The following is a 25,506-nucleotide window of genomic DNA, read 5'->3' as shown; positions in this document are numbered from 1 at the left end:
ATATGCGCCTCTTTGAAGATCCAACAGACTCTGATTTACACCAGCATGACAAAAAAAAGGCACCTTTTCGTATCGCCGTATCCTCTCTGACTTGCTCACCGAACCAAACCTGCATCGACCGTCAGCCGGACATGAAGCACGCCCGCCGCTATCTCCCGATTCTTCCGTCCCCACGCCAGAAGTAGGGCACCTACCTATCTTGCCAAAGACACCTGACCATTGCAAGGTGTCGTTTGCGCGAAAAGGGTGAAGTTTCACCATCTTACAGACTACATACTCATTATGGCCGTCACCGCCTGTATCACTGTTCCCCGTTCAGGGTCGGCGGACGCTCAGAGGGGGCAACGTGGCCGAGGAGACAGGAAATCGGACCTGGAATCGCCCCGGAACCGGTTCACTTGGTTGGCCATCACTCATCAGTCCTTCTGGGTCTCAGGCTATTCCGGTAGGCAACATGCAGCTTTGCGGCGGATCCAGCGGATTGGCCCCCGATGGAATACCTCGATGTGACAGTGGTTGCACTGCAACTGTGCTGCGCAGCACCACACAATCCATCAACGAGCCATGACAACAACTCACTCCCAGGAAAGCAACCGAGGTACAACGGTACTCCGTATTCAATGTCTGCCCCAGAAGGGAATCGCTTCGCTGGGCAGAGGGGTCCTCCGCCAGAGAGTGAGAGACTCCATTGGATTCCAAACCGCCCCCTAGGCTTACTATGGCCTCACCTACCTGGTTACGATTGGACCAGTGAGGGCTTCATGATTTGCGGTACCATTGTTTCTTGGCTGATTCCACTCTAGCATTCGGACCCTGCACAGCAGCAAGGGCTGGGACTGCAAGCGTTCACGCGCACACTAGTGTGGCAGTGCGGGGCCAGGCAACGAGATATTCTACCAGTCAAGCCTCTCCTCCGCGATTCCGATCTTCAGTCCATCTAGACAGCCGCATCGCATCCTGCCAAGTCCGCCCCGAGCCCGAGCCCTACAACGCCCTAATTGCTACCGTCCAGTTTGCTATGCCACTGAGCGACAATCTCTCGCCATCCATGACATATCTCACAACTGTCGGTTTCATAGCTCACTGGCTTATCTTCGAGCCCCTTGTCCGGTCCTGCACTAGACGCGGTACCTCGAGTCCCCAACTCTGGGTTGACTGACCTTGACCCTGCCGTGCCGTACAAACCGACCACCAGAAACATTTCCATAATGGGGCCTTTCTCTGCCCCGGTTTATCTTTTGGGTCTGCCAGACATGTCTTGGGTCGCCAGTACCTTTTACCAATGAAGTCTGCCCAAAAACACTCATGGTAACTCAGAGCTGACTGCCCAGCCGGAACTGGTCCCCCCTTTCGATTCAATGTCAACGGCGGTTGAGGCCCCCTCGAATGTATCCGTACCGCGCTCTTTAACCACCCCGCCGCCAGCCCTGTCGAGTGATAGGTGGGTGCATCGTCATGGGAGTATCTGGCGGGTCTTGGGCTGACCTGATCTCGAATCTCGCCGGTTTGTTCTCAGACCAGGTTGCCAGTTATGCATGTCTTCCCGCATGAATCCATCGACTTGGTGGCTGGCGATTCTAAGCCCCCTTCTAGAAGCATGTCACTCACCGAGGACCGCCTCTCACTTGATCAAACGTTCAAGTTGGTGGAGAAACCCAGCACTTGCAGTTGTTTCCTCGCTTCGCGCCGTATGGCCAAGACAACTCTATCCCATCTTCACCCTACGCGGAAATGGCCCGGGGGCTGATGGAGCTTTACGACGTTCGACATGCCCGCTCATTTGAGGCTCCCCATGGCCAAGGCCGTCTTACGGAGGTCGAAGCCTTGTGCTGGTGGGCTGCCATGACCCCATTCTACCGCCTGCTCGTGTATCTGTGCCGCTTGACGTCTCGCTGCCACCTTTATTCCTTCCAGCTCCAAGGCGGTGAAACTTGAATTTGCCTTGTCCCGCTCATACTTGAACCACCCACTTCCCCCTCCAATTCGTGAGCTTGTCATTTGGGAATCACTTCAACAAATCCTTTATCTGCTCGGACTCTAGTGTTGTTCGGTACTGCACTTTGCCTAACACTTACCCTGTTCATGAACAGGCTTCCACTCCTTTCTGGACTATAAACCCCACGGCGACGAGGATTTTTGCCTGTACTCTACTTATTCACAATCTAAGCTACCTTACTTCCATGGGTATTTATGTGTGAGCCACGTTTTTGACTCTCCGAAACCAGCCTGCCTACCACCCCCCCCCCCCCACGAGTCTGACACTGGCATCCCATTTATGTAAGTTGGTATATTTTCCTTGGCTCCCGGCATTCCTCGCTACTGCTTACTCTCCTTTAAATGTTGTATGCTTCCCCCAACCTTGCCAGGTCACCCTCCCTTTACTGAACTGCTATCCAGAAGCCGGGATATAAACGGTTTAGACAGCACGACAGTTCCACTTGTTTAAGTCAGAAACAATGGACAGCCACTATTACCGCGGAGCAGGCTATCATGTTAACGCAACGTCTCCAGTATCGGCAGGAGACTACCTTGACTCCCCTACTTTCCTAGAGGCTCCGGAACTTGCTCGCCAGCCCTCCGATATCAGCTCCCGAGGTCCTCTTACACCATCTTCATACGGCTCTTCGCCTGGTATGTCATACTCATACACGCATAACATGAGCCACTCTCCTACGGGCGACTATGGCGATGGCTACGACGAGAGCTATGGAGGATACTATGCAGACGAGTATGCGAGTGCTGCGTCTTCATCGGCACAACAAGCGTCTGAACCTTACTATGGAAACGTAGACTGGTCGCAGTACGACTACGTTCCCACCGAAGACGGAGGCTACTGGCAGATGAAACCACGATATGTTCCTGCAGGGCAGTATCCAACAGTGATACCCCATCAAGGGTTAGTCAATGCGGAGGCCTCTGACAGAGATGGTCAAGCGGTGCTAACAATGCTGTGCGCAGTGGCCAAGAGCAGCAAGAAGTCGTGGACTACAAATTCCCCTGCCTCGAGGCGGGATGCACAGCAAACCCGTTCAAGCGCAAGGCCGACCTCGAGAGACACTATAGACAAGTCCACCAAGACCCCTCAAAGAAGGAAGCTCACAAGTGCGACTATCCAAAGTGCTCGCGAAGAAGCGAACCATTCGGACGACGGGACCACTTCAGAGATCACCTGCGAGACTATCACAACGAAGATATTTTCAAGCGGGGCACCCACGTGGACGACAGCTGGCTCCAGGGACGCAATCTCTCGTCGCGATGGTGGCGGTGCTCAAAGTGCTTGATAAGGGTTGATGTCAATTCGTATCCGGACCACGTTTGCCCCAAGTGCAAGAATCCGTGTGAAGACAAACGCAAGCGTGCGCGAGGTTGGCATTGAGGGTCATCGTTGGCACTGCCCCATCGTCGAAGGCGGATCACCATTGGGCCACAGGCACGGTCAAAGCTGATGCCTAGAGGTGAAGACGCACCTGCAAGAGCTTGGAAAACGACGCCCCGGTTGCTTTCCCCACAGGAAGAAGGCGGTAAAAGTTGACAGCGAAACGAAGCCCAGGTTCCGGAGTACAGGAGCCAGGGCCGTCGCCCGACACGACATGCTGGCTTTTAGCGACCCGGCAAAACGTCTCTCTTTCTTTGGTGTGGCCCACTGACAAGAGTGCGGCTGAGGCAACACAAGCTTATGACGTTGGCAACCATACCATAGAGTCGGGTTGCACAACCAATCACGTCGGCACGACTCGGCCTTGTTGCAGCTCACTTTCTCTTTCGGAATTGGTGGCCAGCAACAGTCGCAGCAAAGTCAGTCCGTCCTTAGCTCAACAGGCCATGATGTTACCTACTGAGTCTAGATACGATTGGGCATGGACTGCATGGTCCCAGGCGGTCATGTGGAGCAGCAGGGTAAGAGGTTCGCGGAAGAGGTTGTTTTTTCAACGACAGGCTTTGCCCATGTGGGAAGGCTTCGAGAAGAAGTCTATGCAGGCTGTGTGGCTTTGACCACTGCACATCTGACGATAATGGGCCCTGGGAACCTTTGCCTACTTGGCTACCCATTCGCTCTTCTGAATGGGCAAGCAGGGACACGAAAAGCAGGGAGCACATGGCCGGAGGATGCAAGGGTGGTTGGGCCTAGCGGTCTTAGTGGTCTTGGTGTTACCTCAAGGTGTGTGGTGATCGATAGACGGATGTACGTCGCGAGACGCTTTTCCTTATGTTGTCTGCATGGCGGTGGGGCTGTGCCTATTTTTCCAGTCTTGTTATGGCTCAACTGTCTTGGGACTGGGGTGGGAATGGGGACGAGAGGATGGATTGATACGACGATTGGGGTAGCTTGCAGGTGTGGCGCAAGGCATATTCGGGACCATGAGAGGTGATTGTAAAGGTTTAATATGGGGCGGGCATCTCGGTCTCCTCGCATTGCGGCACGGGGCCTTACTGGGCTGATCGGATGGGATGGGGAGGTATTGTCGAACTGGATGGATGCGGACGACGGCTTACTGTTTTTGTTTGGAAGGGGGGTTGGAGAGGAGAGGAGAGGAGAGGAGATGGACGACGATGACCATTACGACAAACTACACTATTACACGACTGCAACGATTTCGGCCCAAGGAAACAGGAAGACATTACAGAGTAATTCGCCAAGAGGAGAAGGCAGACAACGAGACAAGAAAGACAAAGATACCCTGAATTCGAAATGCATCTACATACATACATCGCACAGCTGACGGGGGAGCGGGAAGCTAAGCACGCACATCAGATGAGACCATCTACCTACCTTTACCGTACGGATACACCACGGAGGTCTCGCTTAGGGGATAAAGGAAGGAAGCTTTTTGCCTGCGCGGAAGGAAGCTACACTACTGTGCCGTGGCGAGCTTTATCTTGTACACCCTGCCGAATCGAACGGTAGCTTAGGGTAAGGTAAGGTAAGGTGAGCAGAGAGCGGGCGTGGATGTGGTTGTGGTGGCAGTCGATGTGGAGGACGGCAAAGAAGAAGGATGCGGTGAAACGCGCGCTTCTGCTTGTCTATAGTGACACCGTATCACCGAGACAGCCTTGTGGGAATGGGTGATGATGATGATGGTGATGGTGATGGTGATCATTGATGGGGTAGGGCGTTCTCGGTGCTTGTTTAATTGCAAAGAGACACACGATGATGTGGGATGGATGGAATGGGGAGGGGGGGGGCATTGTATTGGAAGCTGCAGGGTGCGGGGAGACGGGCGGTGGTGGCTTAGAATCGACAGATTACCGTACATAGTTGCTGACGGTGGAACGAACGTACATAGTATACCTCGAGGTACATACACACACGCGCGCATTACATAGAACTACGTGAGGTAGCGGGCATGGGATGACTCGGGGGTGATTAGTGCATGGTCCTTTTCTACCGTGGACCACCTCGGGCCTTTTTCTTTTCTCTTCTCATGTCTCTACTTTTTGTGTAACCCGTCAGCTCATGGGAGTATTACAATAATATTGGTTTACATTTTTTTTCGTCGTCAGTTTGCCTACCTTGGATGGGATGAGATGAGATGAGACGAGACTGTGAGACTAGAAAGCTCGGCGTTGAGTCCGGCATTATCTGATTTGACGTCACATTAAGGCTATGCATACAGATACTCTCCCTTCAACTGGCAACGCAGTAAAATGACAGTAAATACGTTGCCATTTGCCATTTGTCAATGCCGATGACCTGCCTGCCTGGCCCACCGCCGAAGCGCCTGGGAATATGTATCTCCGTTTGCGCGCGTTAGGTGGGCATCACGCTTTAAACGCGCCCAGGTAGCATTTCAGGATTCGCGCGCAGGGCTTGCTTGGGTACGTGTACGGCGTAGTCAAGAGAGTTGAAACGTAGGCAGACATTAGTGTATAGGAGAAATAGTGTTCGAGTCCAAGTCAAGGAAGAGGATGATGGTCATCGGGACCATGCTGCAAGGGAAAGGATTTGGGCGAATGGGTATTGAAGCGTTTATGCGGATTAGAGGCGTGGGCGAGGTTAATGAGGCGGTGATGGTTTTTTTGGAGCAAGTCTGTGCTACCAGTGGATATTGAGAGGTCCCTTTTCCCTTAGCCTCCCTCTATACCTAACATGCGAGGATGCAGGTTGATATGCTGACGAGCAGGCTTAGTACAATGATTACAGCAATACTTGACTTGCTTCCGGGGGTACGAATGAGGTTGAAACAAGGAGGAAGAAGCGAAGCTGTGGCCTATTTCTCGCGAGTTTCTCGCTACCTGGTTTCTTTGGCCTCGGTTCTTGAACCATAAAGCCACTAGGTAATCAACGACTCCGCGACTCCGCGACTCCGCTGATGTCTTGGGTGTTTAGCGCCAATTGTGGCATGGGTTGATGGGACATTGCATGGCGGCATGGCGGATACGGATTTCGGATCGGGGGGGAAGGGGGAAGGGGGAGGAACTAAACGTCGTGAGGATTGCTGTGCATTAGCTTTCGTGTTTTCCTAATCACCATGGATCATAGCCTGCCCGCCTTTCGGACTTGGTGAGTCATAGGCGAAGGTGCGTTATCATCATCGTCGTCATTATCATAATTGCTATCCGTAAAACTGATGTACGCCTACTAGCAGTAGTAAGGGCAGCTTCGCGACGGGGAGAAGGAAGGGCGGAACTTTTGCCAAACCTCAAATACAAAAGGGCGAGATACAAAAGGGCGTAGGGGTTCATGGTGTCGTGACGGTCTTTTATTTCTTGCGAATTAAGGCAAGGTGAGGTGGCATCTGGCTGGAATGGGTATAGAGAGAAAAAAGACAAGGTCACAGAGTTGGATCGGACAACAGCAGTGAAGATCCTCCCCGTGGTTGCAGGTACATACATAGGAAGGCCCGGAAGGATGACGGCCGACAGACGACAGGGTCGAATTATGATACCTATGTCTCTGCTGTTGAGGAGTGAGACACTTGACCGACTATCCCCGATCGACCGTGACCGCAAACTCCCGCCTTTCTCTGTGTGTCTCTGGAGTGGAACGTAAAAAAAAAGAGAAAAAAGAAACAAAAGTGAGATAATGTGGAGGACCTGGAGGGGTAAACTAGGAAGGGTGCGGTATGGAAAGCTTGGAAGTCGGAAGGGAAACCTCTTGGGATAGGGCTGAAGAGGTCCCAAAAATTGAGACGTAGTGAGATGCGACTGAGACAAACGGCTGGGCAGAGTGTGGCTGTGACGGCGGCAGCGGACAGCAGTAGTACCTAGCAAGATGCAAGCCCGTCCTCGGTTGCTATTACCGGGCCGCCTGCGGCCTTGCATGTTGAATTCCTCTCGTCCGAGACTCAGATGGCACGAATACGGGGCTAATACCAGGTAGGTAATGACAGGTATCCGTAGGACGGAGTAGAGAAAGAGAGAAAGACCCCGTACGCCAAGATCTGACGGGGACGAAGACAAATGTCGGGGGTATTTTCAGCTGAGGCAAAGTGGCATTGTGCTTTGCGAACTATCGATATCTGACCGGCATGGAATGGAAAATAGACGCCCATGAACACCAAAAAGGACCATGTATTGTTGTTACATTGCAGGTTTCCATCCTTCCTGTCAGGCGGGCGGAGACATAGAGAGACGGGTGTCTCCTTTTGCAGAGTTGCACACCTGACGACAACTGCGCAAATTCGTATACGTTCAGGGTTAATCTTGATCTCGAGTGTCGGTCGTACATGCACGAGGTCCCGCGGGTCGCGAGGGATGGAATGATAACATGCGTGCTGAGCTGACGCTGCCAGCGGTCGATGACAGGACGCCATCTGGGAGAAGCTGGTTGGCACGTGACTCTTTGATTAGGTAAGGAGTGGATGAGTGGTAAGCCACTGCTTAGGTAACAGGGCCAGCTCCACTCCTCGGTGCTTCCTTCGGTGGTCGTGGTGATCTTATCGCGGGAGGTCGGGTCTGCGGGCCTAGTGCGACCGAGATCGGAGCAAGTCCAGCTCCGCTGTATGCAGGAAAAAGCAGTCATGGTGGGGCTCAGTTGGAAAGCAAAATGTTTTTTTTTCCCTTGAAGCTATCGCAGGGAAGCACTGACATAGGACGCAGAGAATTAGGAAGCTCTGTCATGAGTCGACACGGCTGACTACCTATGCGCTGGCTGTATTTGTGACACAACTTCCTTTGCGAATGCGATTGAAGCATTTTGGGGGTCGCTGCGGGCAGGAGAAATTCCGCGCGCGAGACCAAAGTGACAAGATGCCGAGGAAACGCCTATTTCACCGTCCCCATACTTTGATAAGATCAAATTTATCTTCATCTCAAGTTCAAGTCTACAGCATGAACTTCCCCATCCGACAAAAAGCTAACTACAAGAGAGCGCGGCAGCAAGCAATCCGACAACAGACGAAACAATCGACTGCGCGCAAAATCATCTGGTGACCAACTTTGGGATGCTGTTTCGTCTCGACTGTCTTGGTTGCTTTCCCCGCACGAAGCTCTCTGGCAACGTGTGGGGTGGGTGGTGGGAGGACATTGGATTCGGAAGAGGAGGAAAGACTGGACAAATTCGTGACAAGGGGGACCTTTTGTAATTTTTATGAGAGAGAGGCCCTGTTAACCCTTCCAATCACGCTGCTTTCATGCATTGCTCCCATGCTCCTGTCCTCTCAGAGCAGATGACGAATTGGCATTGGTCCGCAAACAGCAGAGACGGGCCAAGGCCCAGGAAAGGGTCACAAATGGTATTTCTGAGACAACCACTGCAGAAAAAACAGCAAAAAAGTTGCTGCAGAAGATTTGCGTTGGATTGCTTTTCGTCATGCGACGGGTTGCGCGAAGAAGTTGTGCGTAGGTAGCTAGTCTTATGCCATATTTCTTTCTTCGAGTCACACCAGGAAAATATCGCAAAAACCTTCTCTAGCTCCAAAGATTTAGCAAGAACTGAAGAATGCCCAGAGACCGCCGATATAGGATGAAGAAAAGGACTCATCAAAGTCAGAACTATGAGCCCCGAGAAGCGCAAAGGCCGAAGAGAGGTCCGAGACGGAGGAAAAGGAACTGGAACCACGACCCCTTGAGGCAAGACTGGCCGGGGGCCGATGCTATCCATGCCTTTTGAGCATTCTCATTAGTCTTGCTACTTACAAGCCGTTACCTCGCGACCAACGAAGAGTGACAGACTGGGAGGCGATACCCGCAAAAACAGAGCTGTTGTGGTACCTCTACCTCACACCGTCACACACCCACACACCGGTCCCCGGAAGGCACACCTGTGACGATCTCGGCTCGGCTGCCATCCCGCTCTCTCCTGCTGCTGCGACTGCGTTTTTCTACTGCGTGAACTTCTTGCGCGACTTGCCCTTTTCCTGTCCTTTCCTGCTTCGACAAGGTCTCAATTGCAACCGGCCACTTTGCCTCTTTTCACTCCTCCCCCTCAACCAATCTTTCCCTCGCGGTTTTGTTGTCTATCCTTTGCAAGCAAACCTTCCATCCTTCTCCTCCTTCTCCAAAAAGCAACAGCAGAGCATCCTTAGCTTCGCGATCGTCAGCACCTTGTTCGTAGCTTAGCTGTCAAGCGCCTCATCCGCTCGTACAGTCTGCACTCTTGACAGCCTGCAGCAAGCCCGTCATCGTGCCGTTGCATCTGCTTCTGCCGCCGCCGCCACCACCACCCGAAGCTCACTACCGGATCACACGACCCGGCTCCTCCTAGTAACCGCGGCCCAAGAAGCTCCCCCGCCGCCGCCTTCCCGACCGAAAAGCCGAAAACAATCCCTCAAATCCCAATTCCTCCCGCGCGCCGCCTCGCAAACCGCCCATCATGAACGCAGCCCGCTTCCTCCGCCGTCCCGCAACCTTTGCTCTCCGGCCCTCCTTCATCGTTCCCCAGTCTTCCGCCTCCTTCTCCTCCTCCGCCTCCTTCAACTTTGCCCGCACAATGGCCGCCGCCGCCAAGATCAAGGTCAAGAACCCCGTCGTCGAGCTCGACGGCGACGAGATGACCCGCATTATCTGGCAGACTATCAAGGACAAGTTCATCCACCCCTACCTCGACATCGACCTCAAGTACTACGATCTCGGCCTGCCCTACCGTGACGAGACCAACGACAAGGTCACCCTCGAAGCTGCTGAGGCTATCAAGAAGTACTCAGTCGGTGTCAAGTGCGCCACCATCACCCCCGATGAGCAGCGCGTCGAGGAGTTCAAGCTTAAGCAAAGTAAGTAACGCGCAGTGGATGTCTTTTCGCCGTCTACCTTCCCTCTTCTTCCGGCACTGTTCCTTGCCCGCTCAAGAGTCTCCCACCGGCCGTTGGACTGGTCAGATCGAACCCCCGGGTTTGTCGCATCCGCGCCGTGGGACCTGTCTCATTCTCCAGCTCCCCGCACTCCGGGGATGCAGCGCCGGCGCATTGCATTTGATCCCCCCCTCTGCACCTTCGCAACCTGCACAATTCCAGTGGCCGCACATCAAAGATCCTGTCATCAATGGCCCTTTCCTAAAGCACCCCAAAGCAACCCTACCTAGCAGTACAAAGAACATGGACTAACTCAATGGTTCCCTTCCCCTCCCAACAGTGTGGCTCTCCCCCAACGGCACCATTCGTAACCACCTCGGCGGTACCGTCTTCCGCGAGCCCATCGTCATCCCCCGCGTTCCCCGCCTGGTGCCCGGCTGGAAGAAGCCCATCATCATCGGCCGTCACGCCTTCGGCGACCAGTACCGCGCCAAGGATGCGGTTCTCCCCGGCAACGGCACCCTGAAGATGGTCTACACCCCCGAGGGCGGCGAGCCCCAGGAGATCGAGGTCTACAAGTTCAAGAATGGCGGCGGTGTTGCTCAGACCCAGTACAACACTGACGAATCCATCACCGGCTTCGCTCACGCTTCCTTCAAGCTCGCCCTCACCAAGAAGCTGCCCCTGTACATGAGCACTAAGAACACCATCCTCAAGAAGTACGACGGCCGCTTCAAGGACATCTTCCAGGAGCTCTACGAGACCAAGTACAAGGCCGAGTTCGAGGCCGCTGGCATCTGGTACGAGCACCGTCTCATTGACGACATGGTTGCCCAGATGGTCAAGTCCTCCGGCGGCTACATCATGGCCCTGAAGAACTACGATGGTGACGTCCAGTCCGACATCGTCGCCCAGGGCTTCGGCTCCCTCGGCCTCATGACTTCGGTCCTCATCACTCCCGACGGCAAGACCTTCGAGTCCGAGGCCGCCCACGGTACCGTCACCCGCCACTACCGCGAGCACCAGAAGGGCAACGAGACCTCCACCAACCCCATCGCCTCCATCTTCGCGTGGACCCGCGGTCTCATTCAGCGCGGTAAGCTCGACGAGACCCCCGAGGTCGTCGCCTTTGCCGAGTCCCTCGAGAAGGCCTGCATCGACACCGTCGACGTTGACGGCATCATGACCAAGGATTTGGCCCTCGCTTGCGGCAAGACCGCCCGCTCCGACTACGTCACTACCAACGAGTACCTCAACGCCGTCGAGCGCCGCATGAAGAACATCCTCAAGGAGAAGTTGTAAATTCAGAGACAAAATACCGAAGAAAGAAATGCGGACCCGCCGTTGTTGAAGAAAAAAACGAATAACACTCTTGTAGACTTCAAGAAAACGCTACATTCTGTAGAGAGAGGGGGCGAAAGCCGGCTTCCTATGGGATAGACGAACCTTCAAGACATGAGAAAGGAGGCGGAACGATCTACGATCTACGAAGCTCCCCCTTGGCGTATGCGAAGAAGAGGGCCTTCTGTATCTAACCTGCGTGAACATGCGAATCTTGTTTTCTCTCTTGCATATCGAAGCTGCAGGGGCATGATGGATCATCTCTCTATATTTTCCGTTGGCTCTTTGTTCTTTCTGGTTTCTGTTCTAGTCAACTTGATATCATCTGGTTTCAGCATATCGACACATGGCATATGGAGGGTTTGGCTTTGTTTGTACATAGTGATGCGGCTACCGTTGGTAAATACCAAATGTCGAGATCCACAGCCAACAAAAGATAAGAAGAAAGCAAGTCCCAAAGCTCAATGATATGCTGACTGGGCGGTGAGCTGTCTCGCCATCTCAGCCCTCCGCAATGGAATAGGGATCCCTCATCTCACAAGATATTCGGTATTCAGCAGTGCATGTTCAGAGAGAAATGTAAAAAGGAAAGAAAATGCACCATTGCTACTCCCTAATTTTGCCCATCCCAATCTGGATCTGGTCAAGAAATCCCGTTGCGCCGTTTCCTCGAGCTTCAGCGCCCCAGCTCTCTCTCTCCGTTTCGTCCTCGCTGTCTTCCTTCTTGAGCCTACCCACATCCATTGCTCATGAGGCACCCGCGCTAGATGGGCGTGGGAAAGAACAACAGGTCAAAGGAAAATAATAAAAAAGAGATCCATCGATGCATAATGTAGTGTACAAGTCTAGGAAAAGAAAGGGTTTTTCTGTGCTGATTTGACTCTCAGCTGCCCAGCCAAGGCCACAGCATACAGTGCCATCTCAATCGTGACATCTAAAGCATTTTGGCCTGATGGTTTTGATATCTCGGCTGGCCTCCCACAAAAGAACAACGATCAGTCATCCGACGACCAACCTGACAATCTACATTGACGCAGCTTCTAGTCGTCTCTGTCGCGGGAGAGCTCGCTCTTGCGGCCTCTCTTGGACACAGTCGGGGTGCTTACGTCGGCGCTCTCGCTCTTGCGCTTCTTCTTGGTCGGTCTGCTGCTTGAACCCCGGGGCCGGTATCCGTCGTCGTCGTCTCTACCGGCGCGCTTTCTCTTGCCCCGACCTGTGGCCGGTGTCGCGAAGCTGGGACCGTCCGAGTCGGCCTCGTCCATGCTGTGGTCGTAGCTGTCCGCGTCGCGGCGCAGAGCAGCTGCCCTTTCGGCCGCCGCGGCCGCCTTCTCCGCGGCTCGCTGCGCGGCTTTCTCGGCTCGTACGGCGGCGAGCGAGGCACGCTTACCGCCTCGTGATCCGCGACCGCCCCGAGTCTCTCCTCTTGACGCGCCGCCGCCGCGTCGCCTCCGGCCATCTGTCGGAGGTGCCTCGGCTGCTTCTTCGTCTCCGGCGGGTGCGGCGTTCTCGGCATCCTGTAGGAAGGTCTTCGGCGCGTGCTTACGGAGCCAATTGTAGACACTCGTGGGGTTCTTCATCGCAATCGTCTGGGAAAGGGCGTGCGGGTTGGTCTCCGGAAGAGGAGCGTTGCTGCGGGCGACTGGAGCCAGCGTCGGGAGGAGGTTATCGGGGTCGATACGTCGGTCCACGTCGTGGATGTAGTCGTCAATGTCGTCGGCCGTCAGGAACGAAGGAGGGTGAGGCTCGCCGGAGAACGGTTCCATGTCGGCCACGACAGTGGGGTCCTGCTCCTTTGCTTGGGAGTAGGTATAATGTGGTACCTCCTTGAGAAGTGTGTCCAACGACTTGGTAGGTTCATCGGGCTTCTTTCCAGACTTGTCGACGTCAAGAGGTGGGAACGACGTGTCTTCGGGCGGGTCTTGTGAGATATCGAAGCGCTTGTCAAAGGGCAGCTGGGCCGAGGAGTTCATGTCGAGCAGCAGATCGAGTATACGACTGTGGCCGAGGATTAGAAACGACTCGGCAACAACCTACGCTGGCACGGGACTGCAGATTGATTCCAAGAAGATACTTACTCATTCTCGATGGCGATGCGCTTCGCAGTGGCAAGCGCCAGGGACTCTTGGCGATGCAATTCCTCGCAGTCGTGCATCTTCTGATCAAAGGTGATGCGCATCTTGCGATACTTTTTCTTCCATGACTTGTATGTCGCCTTTCCCTCTCCATTCTCCTCATCTTCGGTCTCTTGACCTTCGGCTTTGACGTCGCGGGTCGCGACGGTGCCGTTGGCGTCGCTCATCGCGGATGGCATCGGTGCGGACGACACGGGAGAGTTTTCGTTAGTCGCAGAGGGAAGCTAGTTAATCGTAGTTTGGAGGGCTGTATCAATCGATTGAAGAAATGGGGATTCGGCCGTAGATGATGGATGGCGAATGACTTCTACCATTGACGATGGGACAGATTTGGGGTTGGTATTGATGACATTTACGGCTGACTGTTGCTTGAGTATGGAGTTTCCACGGGCGCGCGGATGCAGGGCGACGACGAGGCTGCGATGCACGTTCCTGGCCACTTCTCTCCAGTGAGAGCTTGGGAAAAGCGTCAAGAATAGAGCCACGCAGGGAGTTCAGATAAGCGACCTTCCGAAGTGAGAAGGTGTGGGGGGTGTGTGTGTCAAAGCGGGGTGTGGCTATCACATCTCAAACTCTCCAATTCTTCCTTCACCAGTGAGAGAGAGACTTGTTGAAAATCATTGAACTGCAGTTCCCACAAACGCTTTTTTAATTCTAAAACTTCGTCATTATTCGTTTCCGTCCATCAATTGTATGTTCCGTTTCTTCAAACCTCTACGAATGGCCGAAAACGCAGCAAAGAGACTCAAGATGTCACCCGTCACCATCGGCACCCACAATGGCCACTTCCACGCCGATGAGGCCCTCGCTGTGCACATGCTGCGCAAGCTGCCCACCTACCACGACTCCCAGCTGATCCGCACCCGCGATCCCAAGCTTCTCGAGACCTGCCACACCGTCGTCGACGTCGGCGGCGAGTACGACGACGGCCAGAAGCGCTACGACCACCACCAGCGCGGCTTCGCCACCACCTTCCCCGGCAAGAACACCAAGCTCTCCAGCGCCGGTCTCGTCTTTATGCACTTTGGCAAGGCCATCATCGCCCAGAAGCTCAGCGAGGGCGCCGAGACCCCCGTCGCCGAGGGCAGCGCCGAAGTCGAGCTGCTGTGGAACAAGTTGTACGAGAGCTTCGTCGAGGCCCTGGACGCCCACGACAACGGCATCTCCGTCTACGACCCCAAGGCCGTCGCCGCCGCGGGTCTCGAGAAGCGCTTCAGCGAGGGCGCCTTCACCCTTGGCTCTGTCGTCGGCCGCCTGAACCCCAACTGGAACGACCCGGTCCCCTCTGACCCCGTCGAGGCCCAGAAGCTCGAGGACGAGCGTTTCGTCAAGGCCAGCCGCCGCATCGGCGAGGAGTTTGACGCCGACCTGGACTACTACACCAAGGCATGGCTGCCCGCCCGCGCCGTCGTGCAGGCCGCCTTCGAGAAGCGCACCCAGTACGACCCCCAGGGCCGCGTGCTCGTCCTCGAGGGCCAGAGCGCACCCTGGAAGGACCACCTCTACTCCCTCGAGGGAGGTAACCCCTCGGTGGTTTACGTCCTGTACCCCGAGAAGCCGACCCCCGATGCCAAGTGGCGTGTGCAGGCGGTGCCCGTCACCAAGGACTCTTTCGAGAGCCGCAAGCCCTTGCCCGAGGCGTGGCGCGGATTCAGAGATGCGGAACTGGACGGCATCTCTGGCATCCCCGGCTGTGTCTTCGTCCACGCTGCGGGCTTCATTGGAGGAAACAAGACATTCGAAGGCGCCAAGGATATGGCGATCAAGGGTCTGGATCTGTGAACAAGGGCACCTATAGAGATTGTCCACTGGGAGGGAGGTTACTGGGATACGGAACGGCGTATGGCATCAAAAGAAGTGTCTCATTGCTCATCAATAGATTGGGTTCCCGCAACATTTTCATTTTGACATTGAAAGCTGTGGGCATCTTTGTGACTTGCTCGGATCGAGCTGTGCTAACAACTCTAAGCTATGCAGCAGGTAGATGGCCTCTATGGGACTATAGAGGAGAGTTGGATGGTCGGCAGAGGAGCATGTGAGCACCCACGAGGACAGACAAGGTGGTCACTCGTAAGAACCGCATTTGCGCACTCAAACCCCGCCTCCAGAGTGGGGGGCTTGAGGGACAACGCAAACGCTGCCATGCGCGCATACGGACAAAACGAAGGGGGTTTCGATTTAGTTGCCGCCATATGCCTGTCGTTCTTCGTTCATCTTCCTCCTTCAGTCCTAAAAAAAACCATGTACGGACAAGCTTCAGTCTTCGCAATAGTGCCGTACATCGCGGACATGATATCCAGTAGCGCGACCTTGAAAGCGTCGTAATCCGCAAGTCCTTCCACAGCAGACAAACTTAGAGACAACCGTCCCAGTCCATTCAACAACCATTTGTACTTGGTTCCCAACCCCATTCCAACGCCTAAGAGACCCGTGAAAACATCAACACAGCATCATAACATCGTAGTAGAAATTTGGCCCCGTGAAACAACCCAATTTGCCGTCGTGTAGTGTCGACAACACCTTTACGAAACTTGGGACAAGGGAGAGAGTATAGACGAAAAGGTCCTGCAGGGCCTCATCTCCGGATAGGGATAGCCTCGGTCTTTGCGGCTCCGTCGACTGGAGAGGTGTTTTCCTGGTCCTTAAGCTCGGCCTCTTCAGCGCTGGTCTCTCTGTTGAGGAAGCTCGCCTCCTTGACAGGGCTGCCGGCGTGGGCACCGGCGGCGATGCTGCCGTGGTGCTTGTTGCCATTAAGGGAGGATGAGGAGTTGTTGACGGGGCTCGAGAGATGGGGGATGTTCTCGGGAACGGGGTGCTGGGATCCGACAGCGCCAGTATCGACGCTGTCACCCTTGCCCGCCTTTGACATGGCGTAGTCGCCAGAATCGAAGTACTTGCGGTCCTTCAAGTGCTTGGCGAAATGGTCGGAGCGAGAGGGGAGCTTGCCGTAAAGGCGGAAGAGACGCTGTTCCTCAGGGGAAAGGGACTGTAAAGAGAAGGATCAGTACCAGATTCGTCAAAGAACGCAATGAGAATTGGTCGGTCATGGAAGCCGTGATGCCATCGCGGGCTTGGTTCTCAAGGTGGGGCATTGGGTAGCAAGTGGCTGGATTGAACGTACCGAGACGTCGACCTTGTTCTTCTGAAGAGGGTTCATCTTGTTGGTTGATCCCGCGCTTGGTAAAGGTGATTTTGTTCTTCTCAATAGAGGTAGGCGATGTGAACAAGACGAAAAAAAGAAAAAAGATCGGTGGACGAAAGGAGTCGGGGAGGAGGTCGGTTGGAGGTGAGGTAGACAGACGGAAGTGGGATGCAGGTGAGACTTGTGACGGGAGTTGGAGGTGCAGGTGGGTTGTAAGGCGGCGGGTGTGGTTTTCTGCGGGGCCCCTTTCTTTTTTGGGAGAGGGGGCACCTGGGAGCTTGACAGTGAAGTCAGGCCGGCCCAATCCCAGAGCGAGCCGGCTCGAGTGAAGTATGCACGTACTCTGCACCTTAGGGAGTACCTTTACTCAGGTGCTCTACCTACCTATCGGGGTTGCGCTTAGGATACCAAGATGGCATTGTGACTCTTCTTCTACAACCATTGTAAAGGTACCTTGCTAATATGTAATTCAAACCTTGCAAGGTGAATATAGACCCCAAGGTTAAGTATCGCGTAACAGCACAAAAATGGTCAGAGGCACTGGGGTTGGAAATGGTGAATGCAAGAAAAATTGACAGGTCAGGCAGGGTAGGGCAATTGGGTTCGAGGATATGGTGGATTATGACCACTGTGATCAACCTGTCTACAGACTAGGTACGGATGGATACCTTACCTGACCATGCGAGCTGGAAAGTCTTCGGTTTCATCTGGTTACCGTGCACCGGAAGAAAGCGCAAAGCATAAGGGAAGACTAGCGGACAATGAGCAGAGGGAGGATGGGAAAAAGAAGGGTCCAGGTCGAGGACAAGATCCAGATTCTGTTCTGTGGAAAGTGGAAAAAAAGTGCCCATCCCATCGACAAACTGCCCGTTTACAGAGGCCGCATGAATGTTTACAGTCTGTATTATTGCCGGGCTACCCATTCCTATCCCCCGCTGATAGACAATATGCCATGTAATTAACCTCGTTCTGCAGCGCAATGCCTTGTTGTGCCAGCCCATCCGGCTCCAATAGGCCCAACTCTGGCCGGGTCGCGATGACACATAAATAACGGGGCGGCGACGTTCTTTCATGGAACAACCGCAACATGGAGAGGTCCCTGTTTGCCCAGAGAGGTCCCTGCTAGGGGCTGCTTCCGATGGTTTACCTTGCAACTTGCTTGACATGTTGCTGGTTGTCCCCCAAGAACACTCGTGGGACTTGCGAGTGAGCTCGGGTTTCACAGACTCAAGTTTGTCACTTATTCACGATCTTCTCCCTATCTCGACCCCTGACATAAGTCTTTCTACCTCTGGCCCGACAAAATATGTTTGGCATCCGTTCTCCGTACCACCAGCCCAATCCCTCGTTCGTCACTGACTTCCCGACCAATGCAGCATCCCGGCACCAGCAACGCGTCTCCACCACGGGCTGCGTAACCGTTGCCGATGACACTGCGCGCCGTCCTACCGGAAACCCTCCAGCTGTTCACTTGACCTCTCGGCCCCGACCCCATACGGAAGGGATGAGCTATTTCTCCACGACCTCCAGGCTTCGTCTTTCCCTCGTGCCGTGTCGGTCGCGTTCAAGCACTGCCACACAGAGAATGTGACTCAATTCTTGGACCAGAGATCGCTCAGTCTCCCCAGAGGCAAACGAAATCCAAGAAGAACAAGTTAATGGCCCTGACCGGTTCCCTGGCGATCCTTCAGGGTCTCGATGGGCGAGCACGGTCATCAGATCGACCTGTATCAATGCTCCCTCGTCTTTCGTTGGCTTCCAGTCCTATCTGCCGTCCATGGTACCTGCGGCCGACCCGCGGGTCGCATATCAGGTCGACACTATTAAGAGAACCGGACCCAAGCTCCCTAACCTTTTACCCGTCATGGCGACCTCCAGAGCCTTCATCTCGATACCTTATCAGCCTTTTGACTGGTAAATGGTAATCCTAGGTGCGACGCCTAGCCAATAGAGGGGATGATCCGGGTCTGTTAGCACTGAGAAGGCATCGGAGTGACGTAAAGCTGCCATCCCTACCATACCAGTCAGGGAGAATCGACAACGACATTAGAGCCCATCCTCGTCCAACAGTCACACACGTAGTCCGTCATCTGGACTCTGGAAAGTTCGATGCTGTCTGGAAACCACTGTGTCGAGTGTCTCTAGTCCTGCCTCCCCGCATTCCGCCCCCAACGTGGTCTCAATTCTGGGCCAAGTCGTGATTGCTTCGGAACAACTGCCGTCTACCTGCTAAGACCAGACCGAACGAGGGGTGGCTTGGCCGATCGTCCCAGCGTTTCTTATTCCTCCTTCACACCACCATGTAGCATGCCTCCAAAATCAAAAGAGACCGTTCCATTTCCGCCGCGCTTCGCCGAGGCAGCTCATGATACGACGAAACGACCCAAGGAAGGTTCGCTGTGATGGCGGACGGCCAAAAGCTCGCGAGCGGTCAATGGGATGATGTTTTTCTGCAACCCTCCTCCTCTTCGCCAATGGCTTCATTGACCACCACACAATCTATCCCCAATCATACGATTCCGCGTGATTGGAGTGTTCTAGGCTACTCGCATGGGTTGAGTTGACGGCCCATAACCTTTCCCACCCCTCATTGCCCACACGACATAAGTAATCGCACACTGGTACGGCTTGACCAGAGAGCTGCTGTGCTAGTTCGCTGATAGAGTTTCCGGCTCTGGCCCGCCGGGGGTTGCCTGCATAACGCGTGCTGCCATCCTACCGAATTTTCCGTTCCCGTCTCCCGTCTACCTCTCAATTGGGGAAATGATGGAGTTGGAGATGCTTTCGGATTTTTGGCGTTGAGGCGCTTATTTCCCTAGCATCTCCGTCTCTCCCCGCTTATCAAGCTTTCGTTGCTTTGCAGGTTCAAGTGCAGAACATGAGTCGCTGAATGTCATCGTGACCTCGTGGTGGTTGCCCACCCACCTGCACCTCTGCGTAGCTCTGTGAGCAATTGAGTTTCCATGGTCGATAATGGTTTGAGGGGAACTAGTAATTACAACACAACTAAGTAATAGGTCCTAAGAAGTAAAACTGTTCCAACGCTAGCTTCGTCGCCATTGAGATTTTCAACAACAATAGCTTCTTCACACTATATCTTTCTGGTATAGCATATCTCTCTTCCTCTTTATGGCCTTCTTCAATTGATCTCATCTCTCCTAGTCCATAGCTCATCTGTCTTTTGCTCATTGAGCCATGGATTGTAAACAGATCAAACAGAGTATAAGAGGAAGCAGACCTATATCACACCGAAACCGTAGCCAATCGCCCCTCTCATGCAGATATCACACTGATCAGATGAGGATTTGCTTCTCCTGCTTGAGGCTCTTGACGAATTCCAGCGGCACTTTTAGAGTCTGCGCGACTACTTCAGGCGGTGTGAGAGCGAGCCACTGGGTCAAAGAAATATCCACGACTCTGTCAGACTTGTACAGCTCAATCCATACCAAGTCTTCCGTGTCAGAGGTGTTCTCGATGTAGTGTCTAGTCAACGAATTAGCAACGACACACTCCACTCCCTCGAGATGAATGATATACTCACCCGCTGTTGTCCGGGAAAGCCGCTGTGTCACCCGCTTCCAAGTCAAAGGTTCTCGACGCTGCACTTCCGATAAACACAGTCGCCTTGCCCTTGCCCTTGTGGAAGTAGAGCCATTCTTCGGCGTTGGGGTGCCAATGGAGCTCCCTCAGCCCGCCAGGCTTCAGTGTGACGAACGTGGCAGCAATGGTCTTGGCAATGGGGAAGTTGGTCGAGTCAATCTTTCTGAACTCGCCGCCGTTGCCGGGAACCTTCTCAGGTGGGTGCTCGAAAGTGCGGTAGACGAAGGAACTGTTGCCGGAGAGGTACTGCCCCGGGGGAACCGTCACGTTCGTGGTTGCCACCGTTCCGTTCAGGATGTATGGGTTCGTGGCGGGTAGCTTGTCAAAGACGGAAGCATTGACGCCAAAGTTCCTGGCCAAGATGTCTCTTGGGGTATGGGCCAGCCAGTCGACAATGTTGAAGGTGGTTCTTTTGAGTGTCAGTTGACTCGTTCCATACATGAGTGTCATATAGAAGAGGAAGCACCAACCCAATCTTATCAAAGTCGGCTTCGTCAAAGGCCAAGAGAAACTCGGACTCTTCAGCAACTCCTTGAACATAGTGAGCAGCACCCTTGGGGAAATACCTAGGACCAATATTAGCATGCAGTGCTCTTTGACTTCTCAGCTTGGGTCTTACCAAATATCTCCATAGTTGAGTTGTTCAACTTGACTTTTTCCGTCTTCGCCGACGGCTCCGATGATAATCGAGCCAGAGTACACAAACCCCCACTCCGCAACCTTATGCCAATGCAGCTCTCTTACTGCTCCACGCTTGATATGCTGCTGGGCGGCTGCAATATCGTGACTCTGAGGCAAGTCCTGAATGACCTGCTCGCGGACCCAGCCTCCGTTGAAGATACGGGTCTTGGAATCAGAGAATCTCCATTTCAGGTTCGGCACCACGCCGCTGTCAGTGGACTGCCGGCCGAGATTATCCGGATTCTCTCTGTCAATTGCATTGTTGGTGCCGCCTGTGTCATTTTGTTAGTTGGGTCTGGCATCGAGAAGGTAAGCTCCGTGTCACTTACCCAGGATCGGGGCACCTTTGCCATTGGCATCGACGGGCTGTCCAACATTGAATTGAGCGTCTCTCTTCGCCACTTGGGGCGAGGCACTTGTGATGCCCACGAGGCCAATGAGTCCTGTCACGGAGATCTGAAGTAGTCTCATTCTATCAGATAATGAAGAACCTACTTATGAGGAGGTGCAGAGTGTGAGAGATGAAACGAAACAGCGCAGGGAAGACAATCTGTAAAGTATATTTTATAACTGCGTCTAACCTTTAGAATACCGCCTCCAAGTTCGAAAGGACATACTTCATTTCCTTCGACGCGATGGCGGAATTTTCATTACTATCACGTTCAACGCATCGAGTAATCATGGCGTTGAGGTTGCAGTTGCAGAAGCAACGGTTCGCGATGACGACATTGACCATTCAGCGGCATCGTTGCTTTCCGGTCAACACTATTGACTTTCCCAATTCGAGTCTCACAGGCATCTTCCCCCAAAAATCAAGAGTGCATATGCGTGTTCGATGGGTGTTGGTGTGATATTGGCTAAATGATCGACTGTAGTTGTCTTTGAATCGGGCATGCCGCTAGGTTGGACCCCGGCCATTCGACATATGTCCGAAAATAACGACATCGTGGGAAAGCGTGGGGGAAGGGCTGCTTAGGCGCTGATCCCCATCGACGGCATCTAACTAGCCTGACTGAAGCTTACTTTGACGCGGTAGACTACGGTAATTTACTTTTAACCTTGTCTTACTGCAGATATTGGCTTGAATGTTACCCGCATCTTTTTTGGTAATCTTCTTTATCACAGGCCGGCCCAAGTTTTGCGTTACAAGGCCGGGGCAAAGTCGTGATCTGGGTTCAAATAGAGTTAAATCATCTGAAATGTCAAGATCATGTCAATTCACATGGCAAAAAATATGACAGAAAGACCCAGTCTTCAACGCGTTTCTCTCCTTGGCCGTATGCTCAAGAGACCAGACGTTTTCTCACAATTCAAGCAAGATGTAGAAATAGCATGGCAGAGGGTGTGTTGACAAGCAATCCCAGGTCAGTCCTTTCTTCTGACATAGTGAGTTTTCGCAATCCCAATCAGTCTACTATCTTCTGAACGTTGAGACCAGCAGTGTGTAAATGCCTTGAGGATGGCTGTTCAACCCGAACAGCATACTAGCCAAGCACGAACACGCTATTCGATCGTAGCTCTACCAAACTGTCCAAGATCGCCATCGTCCTACCTGGTTCATCTTCTCTGGAACCCGTTCTGCCAAGCTAGAGAAGTTAAGGTTTGATATGCCCGACGCAGCAGCAGAGCCAGAGGCGCCCCCGTTGCATGCCTCAACGTCCCTTGCCGTTCAGCCTCGCTGAGATCTTATGCGGAAATGGAATTATCGGTCCCGGATACTTAAATGAACTCGAAGTGTTATTCGTTACATATGATGCCATCCGGTACTATCGATATATGTCTGAGTTTGGTACATCTCGCCCCTGTCAATCCAACAAACAAAACACCTACGTCGTCCAGTTGAGAGATGATCTGCAACTCTTCATCTCACATGGCTTTACGCGTGGTCGCCGTCAGTGTCGATCAACTTCTTGACATTCGTTAAGCTTACTTCTCCCTCCAATGCCGAAGCACTGGGCCACACTAGCGCTGCTTGACACAAAGTTAAGACATCGTCAAGAAGTGTGCTCTACACGTCGAGCTCGCCGGGCGCCCAAGTTTCCGTCCTCCAAACGATCGCGACATTACAGTCTTCCCTCTTGAGGAAAAAGATGTGGCCACGATGAGCTAGAGGTTAAGGATCTCTGGATTGTGATAGGCAAGGTGTGAGTCCCGACTTCTTGGCAAAGACATGTTCAGGCATCTCTCCAACGCTGCATGACTCTGAGAAGGTCTGTTGGGTGCATCTTGATTATCGTTCTGGCTCACGGCATACTATCCTTCGACAATAGCGTAGATGATGAGTTTTATTGGCTTCATGGTGTGATTGTCTAGTGAGCTCACGTCCAGAGAAGAGAAGCGGTTGACTGTCAGACGGCCCTTATTGCAGCTCACGATGTAGTATAAGAAGAATAGATAAGTGCCCGTAGTCTGGTGTTGGGAACATCTTCAGAAATCAGACTTCTTGGATTTCAACAAATAATTACCAGCAGCTCAATTGACTCAAGATGTTTTCTAAGATCTCTTTGGCAGCTCTTACGGGCTTCCTGCTTTCTCCCGCGGCAGCAGGGCCAGTCAACGGCAACGACTACTCTCCTGCCAGCAAGAGAAGTCCTCTGGGGATCAGTCTGCCCCCTCTGATTCCTTCTATCCCGGGAGTCACCGAGCCTCTGGCCTCCAATGCCCCTCCTCTCCCCATTCTTCAAATCCCAACGCCTCCTCTCGAGAGTCCTCCTTTCACCGGCGCCAACATCAAGCCAAAGAAGATTGGCTACTTCTGGACTGGAGCTGGTGACAACATCCATAAGGACTTCTTGGTCACTGCCAGCTTGGACGATGTGAGTGATGCTTTTGTCTCTACTTAAAACTCAGTGGGTTGAGCAATGCTTACAACCGTTCTCGCTTTTAGGACACTTTCGGTCAAATTATTGCTCTCACCGATGTGCCCACGAGCGGAAACTCTCCTCACCACCTGGGTAGCTCTCTTGATGGCAAGACACTCATTGGAGGCGGCTTACTGTCTCTGCTTAAGACTCAGGACACGGCCTTCTACTTTGATGTCTCTAATCCCTACGCTCCCAAGTTCAAGAAGTCTAACCGAGCTCTACTGAGTTCCATCGTCGACGAAATCCGCGCCAAGCCAGAGGGGTAAGTCACCACCACTACATGCCATGACTCTGTCCTCGTCATGATTCCTGTCATTCCCAAACGTTCCCAGGGAAGATGAGAAGTGCTGACATTCTACTGTGACAAGTGGATTCTTCATCACGTACATGGGCAGTGCTGTTGGAACGTCTCCCGGCCGTCTGGTCGAGACCAACGCAGAGGGCGATATTATCCATGAATGGCCGGAGGATGTCGCTGGAACACTCAACATTCTCGGCGAGCAGTTCAGTCCCCATGGTCTGGCTGTGGATTTCAACAAGGGAATTATCTTAACTTCGGACTTCGTCGTGCCTATTACAATTCTCAAGCCGACGTTGGGAATCCAGAAAGCAAGCACCCTTCGCCTGTGGAACTTGTCCGACAGAACAATCATCTCGACCATTACGATCCCTGCCGTAAGTCCTCTGCCAACTTCGGAGCGAACGACAAAAATCTAATGGTTTCTAGGGCTTGGGCATTCAAGATGTTAAGTTCATCCCCGGCAACCCCGAGAGCGCTGCTATTGCCACCGCTGTTGGCCCAGGCCAAGTCTGGATCATCTACCCATTCCGCCGCGATTCGTCTGGGAAGCAAGGCGTTGCTGAGCTGCTCTTCGACCTAGGCTCCAAAGCCAAGGACTCATTGGCTATCTACTCCGACATTACCGACGACGGCAAATTCGCATACTTCACCATCACTCTGGGCAACCACGTTGCAGCACTCGACATCTCCGACCTGAACAACGTCAAGAGACTGGATGACCCCAACGAGACGCAGCCAATCATTGGACCTCACTACGTCAAGATCAGCCCGGATAAGAAGAACCTGCTTGTCACTGGATACTTCGTGCAGGGTGGTGATGTGAGTCACGCGTCTCTCGTTATGTTTGACATTCTTGTACCGAGGTTGTTTACTGACATGTTATTCGTGATAGATTTCCATTGTCAACACACCTGGAGATTACAAGGGTCATTGGCTCGACATTCTCCCCGACGGAAGCCTCAGCTTCAACCGATCAATCGACTTTGAGAGCATCTTCACCCGCGACCGTGGCGGTGCTCGACCTCACTCGTCGGTCATCTTCGATTTGACCGACCCCAAGAACCCCAAGTATTACTAGGGTCCTGCTTGCCACAGCTCCGGCTCTTTTTGAGCTGCTGATCTGATGCTCTATCAGACCTGGAACATAAGGATTTGGAGGAGTTACGGAAGCAACGACGCCTTTCTTTTCTCTTGAGCTATAGTACCCGATTGTTCCTTGATTATGTTCATTTCAATTTGTTACGCTTGTAACTTCGCGCTTTACCTATGAAGCTCA

General features: G+C 53.3%; 9 protein-coding genes across 9 annotated transcripts; 5 read left to right on the top strand and 4 right to left on the bottom strand.

Annotated features, from left to right (window-relative positions):
* Positions 1-1,535: 1,535 nt before the first annotated feature.
* CCOS01_05930 (uncharacterized protein) lies at positions 1,536-1,784 on the top strand (the record flags this gene model as incomplete). The annotated part of the gene is made up of 1 exon (XM_060454104.1): positions 1,536-1,784. The coding sequence occupies one exon, from the start codon at positions 1,536-1,538 to the stop codon at positions 1,782-1,784; it is 249 nt and encodes an 82-aa protein (XP_060315876.1).
* Positions 1,785-2,456: 672 nt separating this feature from the next.
* Positions 2,457-3,376, top strand: CCOS01_05929 (uncharacterized protein; the record flags this gene model as incomplete). The annotated part of the gene is made up of 2 exons (XM_060454103.1): positions 2,457-2,896; positions 2,959-3,376. The coding sequence occupies 2 exons, from the start codon at positions 2,457-2,459 to the stop codon at positions 3,374-3,376; spliced, it is 858 nt and encodes a 285-aa protein (XP_060315875.1).
* Positions 3,377-8,077: 4,701 nt separating this feature from the next.
* On the bottom strand, positions 8,078-8,251 carry CCOS01_05928 (uncharacterized protein; the record flags this gene model as incomplete). Its single annotated transcript, XM_060454102.1, has 1 exon — positions 8,078-8,251. The coding sequence occupies one exon, from the start codon at positions 8,249-8,251 to the stop codon at positions 8,078-8,080; it is 174 nt and encodes a 57-aa protein (XP_060315874.1).
* A 1,503-nt stretch (positions 8,252-9,754) lies between these two features.
* On the top strand, positions 9,755-11,471 carry CCOS01_05927 (isocitrate dehydrogenase; the record flags this gene model as incomplete). Its single annotated transcript, XM_060454101.1, has 2 exons — positions 9,755-10,151; positions 10,510-11,471. 2 exons carry the CDS (start codon positions 9,755-9,757, stop codon positions 11,469-11,471), a joined length of 1,359 nt encoding a protein of 452 aa, XP_060315873.1.
* A 1,079-nt stretch (positions 11,472-12,550) lies between these two features.
* CCOS01_05926 (uncharacterized protein) lies at positions 12,551-13,821 on the bottom strand (the record flags this gene model as incomplete). The annotated part of the gene is made up of 2 exons (XM_060454100.1): positions 12,551-13,505; positions 13,586-13,821. 2 exons carry the CDS (start codon positions 13,819-13,821, stop codon positions 12,551-12,553), a joined length of 1,191 nt encoding a protein of 396 aa, XP_060315872.1.
* Positions 13,822-14,362: 541 nt separating this feature from the next.
* On the top strand, positions 14,363-15,424 carry CCOS01_05925 (uncharacterized protein; the record flags this gene model as incomplete). Its single annotated transcript, XM_060454099.1, has 1 exon — positions 14,363-15,424. One exon carries the CDS (start codon positions 14,363-14,365, stop codon positions 15,422-15,424), a length of 1,062 nt encoding a protein of 353 aa, XP_060315871.1.
* A 793-nt stretch (positions 15,425-16,217) lies between these two features.
* CCOS01_05924 (uncharacterized protein) lies at positions 16,218-16,799 on the bottom strand (the record flags this gene model as incomplete). Its single annotated transcript, XM_060454098.1, has 2 exons — positions 16,218-16,628; positions 16,764-16,799. The coding sequence occupies 2 exons, from the start codon at positions 16,797-16,799 to the stop codon at positions 16,218-16,220; spliced, it is 447 nt and encodes a 148-aa protein (XP_060315870.1).
* A 3,278-nt stretch (positions 16,800-20,077) lies between these two features.
* CCOS01_05923 (oxalate decarboxylase) lies at positions 20,078-21,536 on the bottom strand (the record flags this gene model as incomplete). Its single annotated transcript, XM_060454097.1, has 5 exons — positions 20,078-20,267; positions 20,326-20,793; positions 20,855-20,950; positions 21,004-21,337; positions 21,395-21,536. The coding sequence occupies 5 exons, from the start codon at positions 21,534-21,536 to the stop codon at positions 20,078-20,080; spliced, it is 1,230 nt and encodes a 409-aa protein (XP_060315869.1).
* A 2,015-nt stretch (positions 21,537-23,551) lies between these two features.
* CCOS01_05922 (uncharacterized protein) lies at positions 23,552-25,308 on the top strand (the record flags this gene model as incomplete). Its single annotated transcript, XM_060454096.1, has 5 exons — positions 23,552-23,881; positions 23,953-24,191; positions 24,298-24,604; positions 24,657-25,049; positions 25,123-25,308. 5 exons carry the CDS (start codon positions 23,552-23,554, stop codon positions 25,306-25,308), a joined length of 1,455 nt encoding a protein of 484 aa, XP_060315868.1.
* Between the last annotated feature and the right edge of the window lie 198 nt (positions 25,309-25,506).

This window comes from Colletotrichum costaricense (genome assembly GCF_030867565.1).
Source record: "Colletotrichum costaricense strain IMI 309622 chromosome Unknown Scaffold_5.1, whole genome shotgun sequence".
Taxonomy (NCBI): Eukaryota; Fungi; Ascomycota; class Sordariomycetes; order Glomerellales; family Glomerellaceae; genus Colletotrichum; species Colletotrichum costaricense.
Note: the sequence above shows the minus strand (reverse complement) of the source record. Positions and strands in the feature narration are given on the sequence as shown.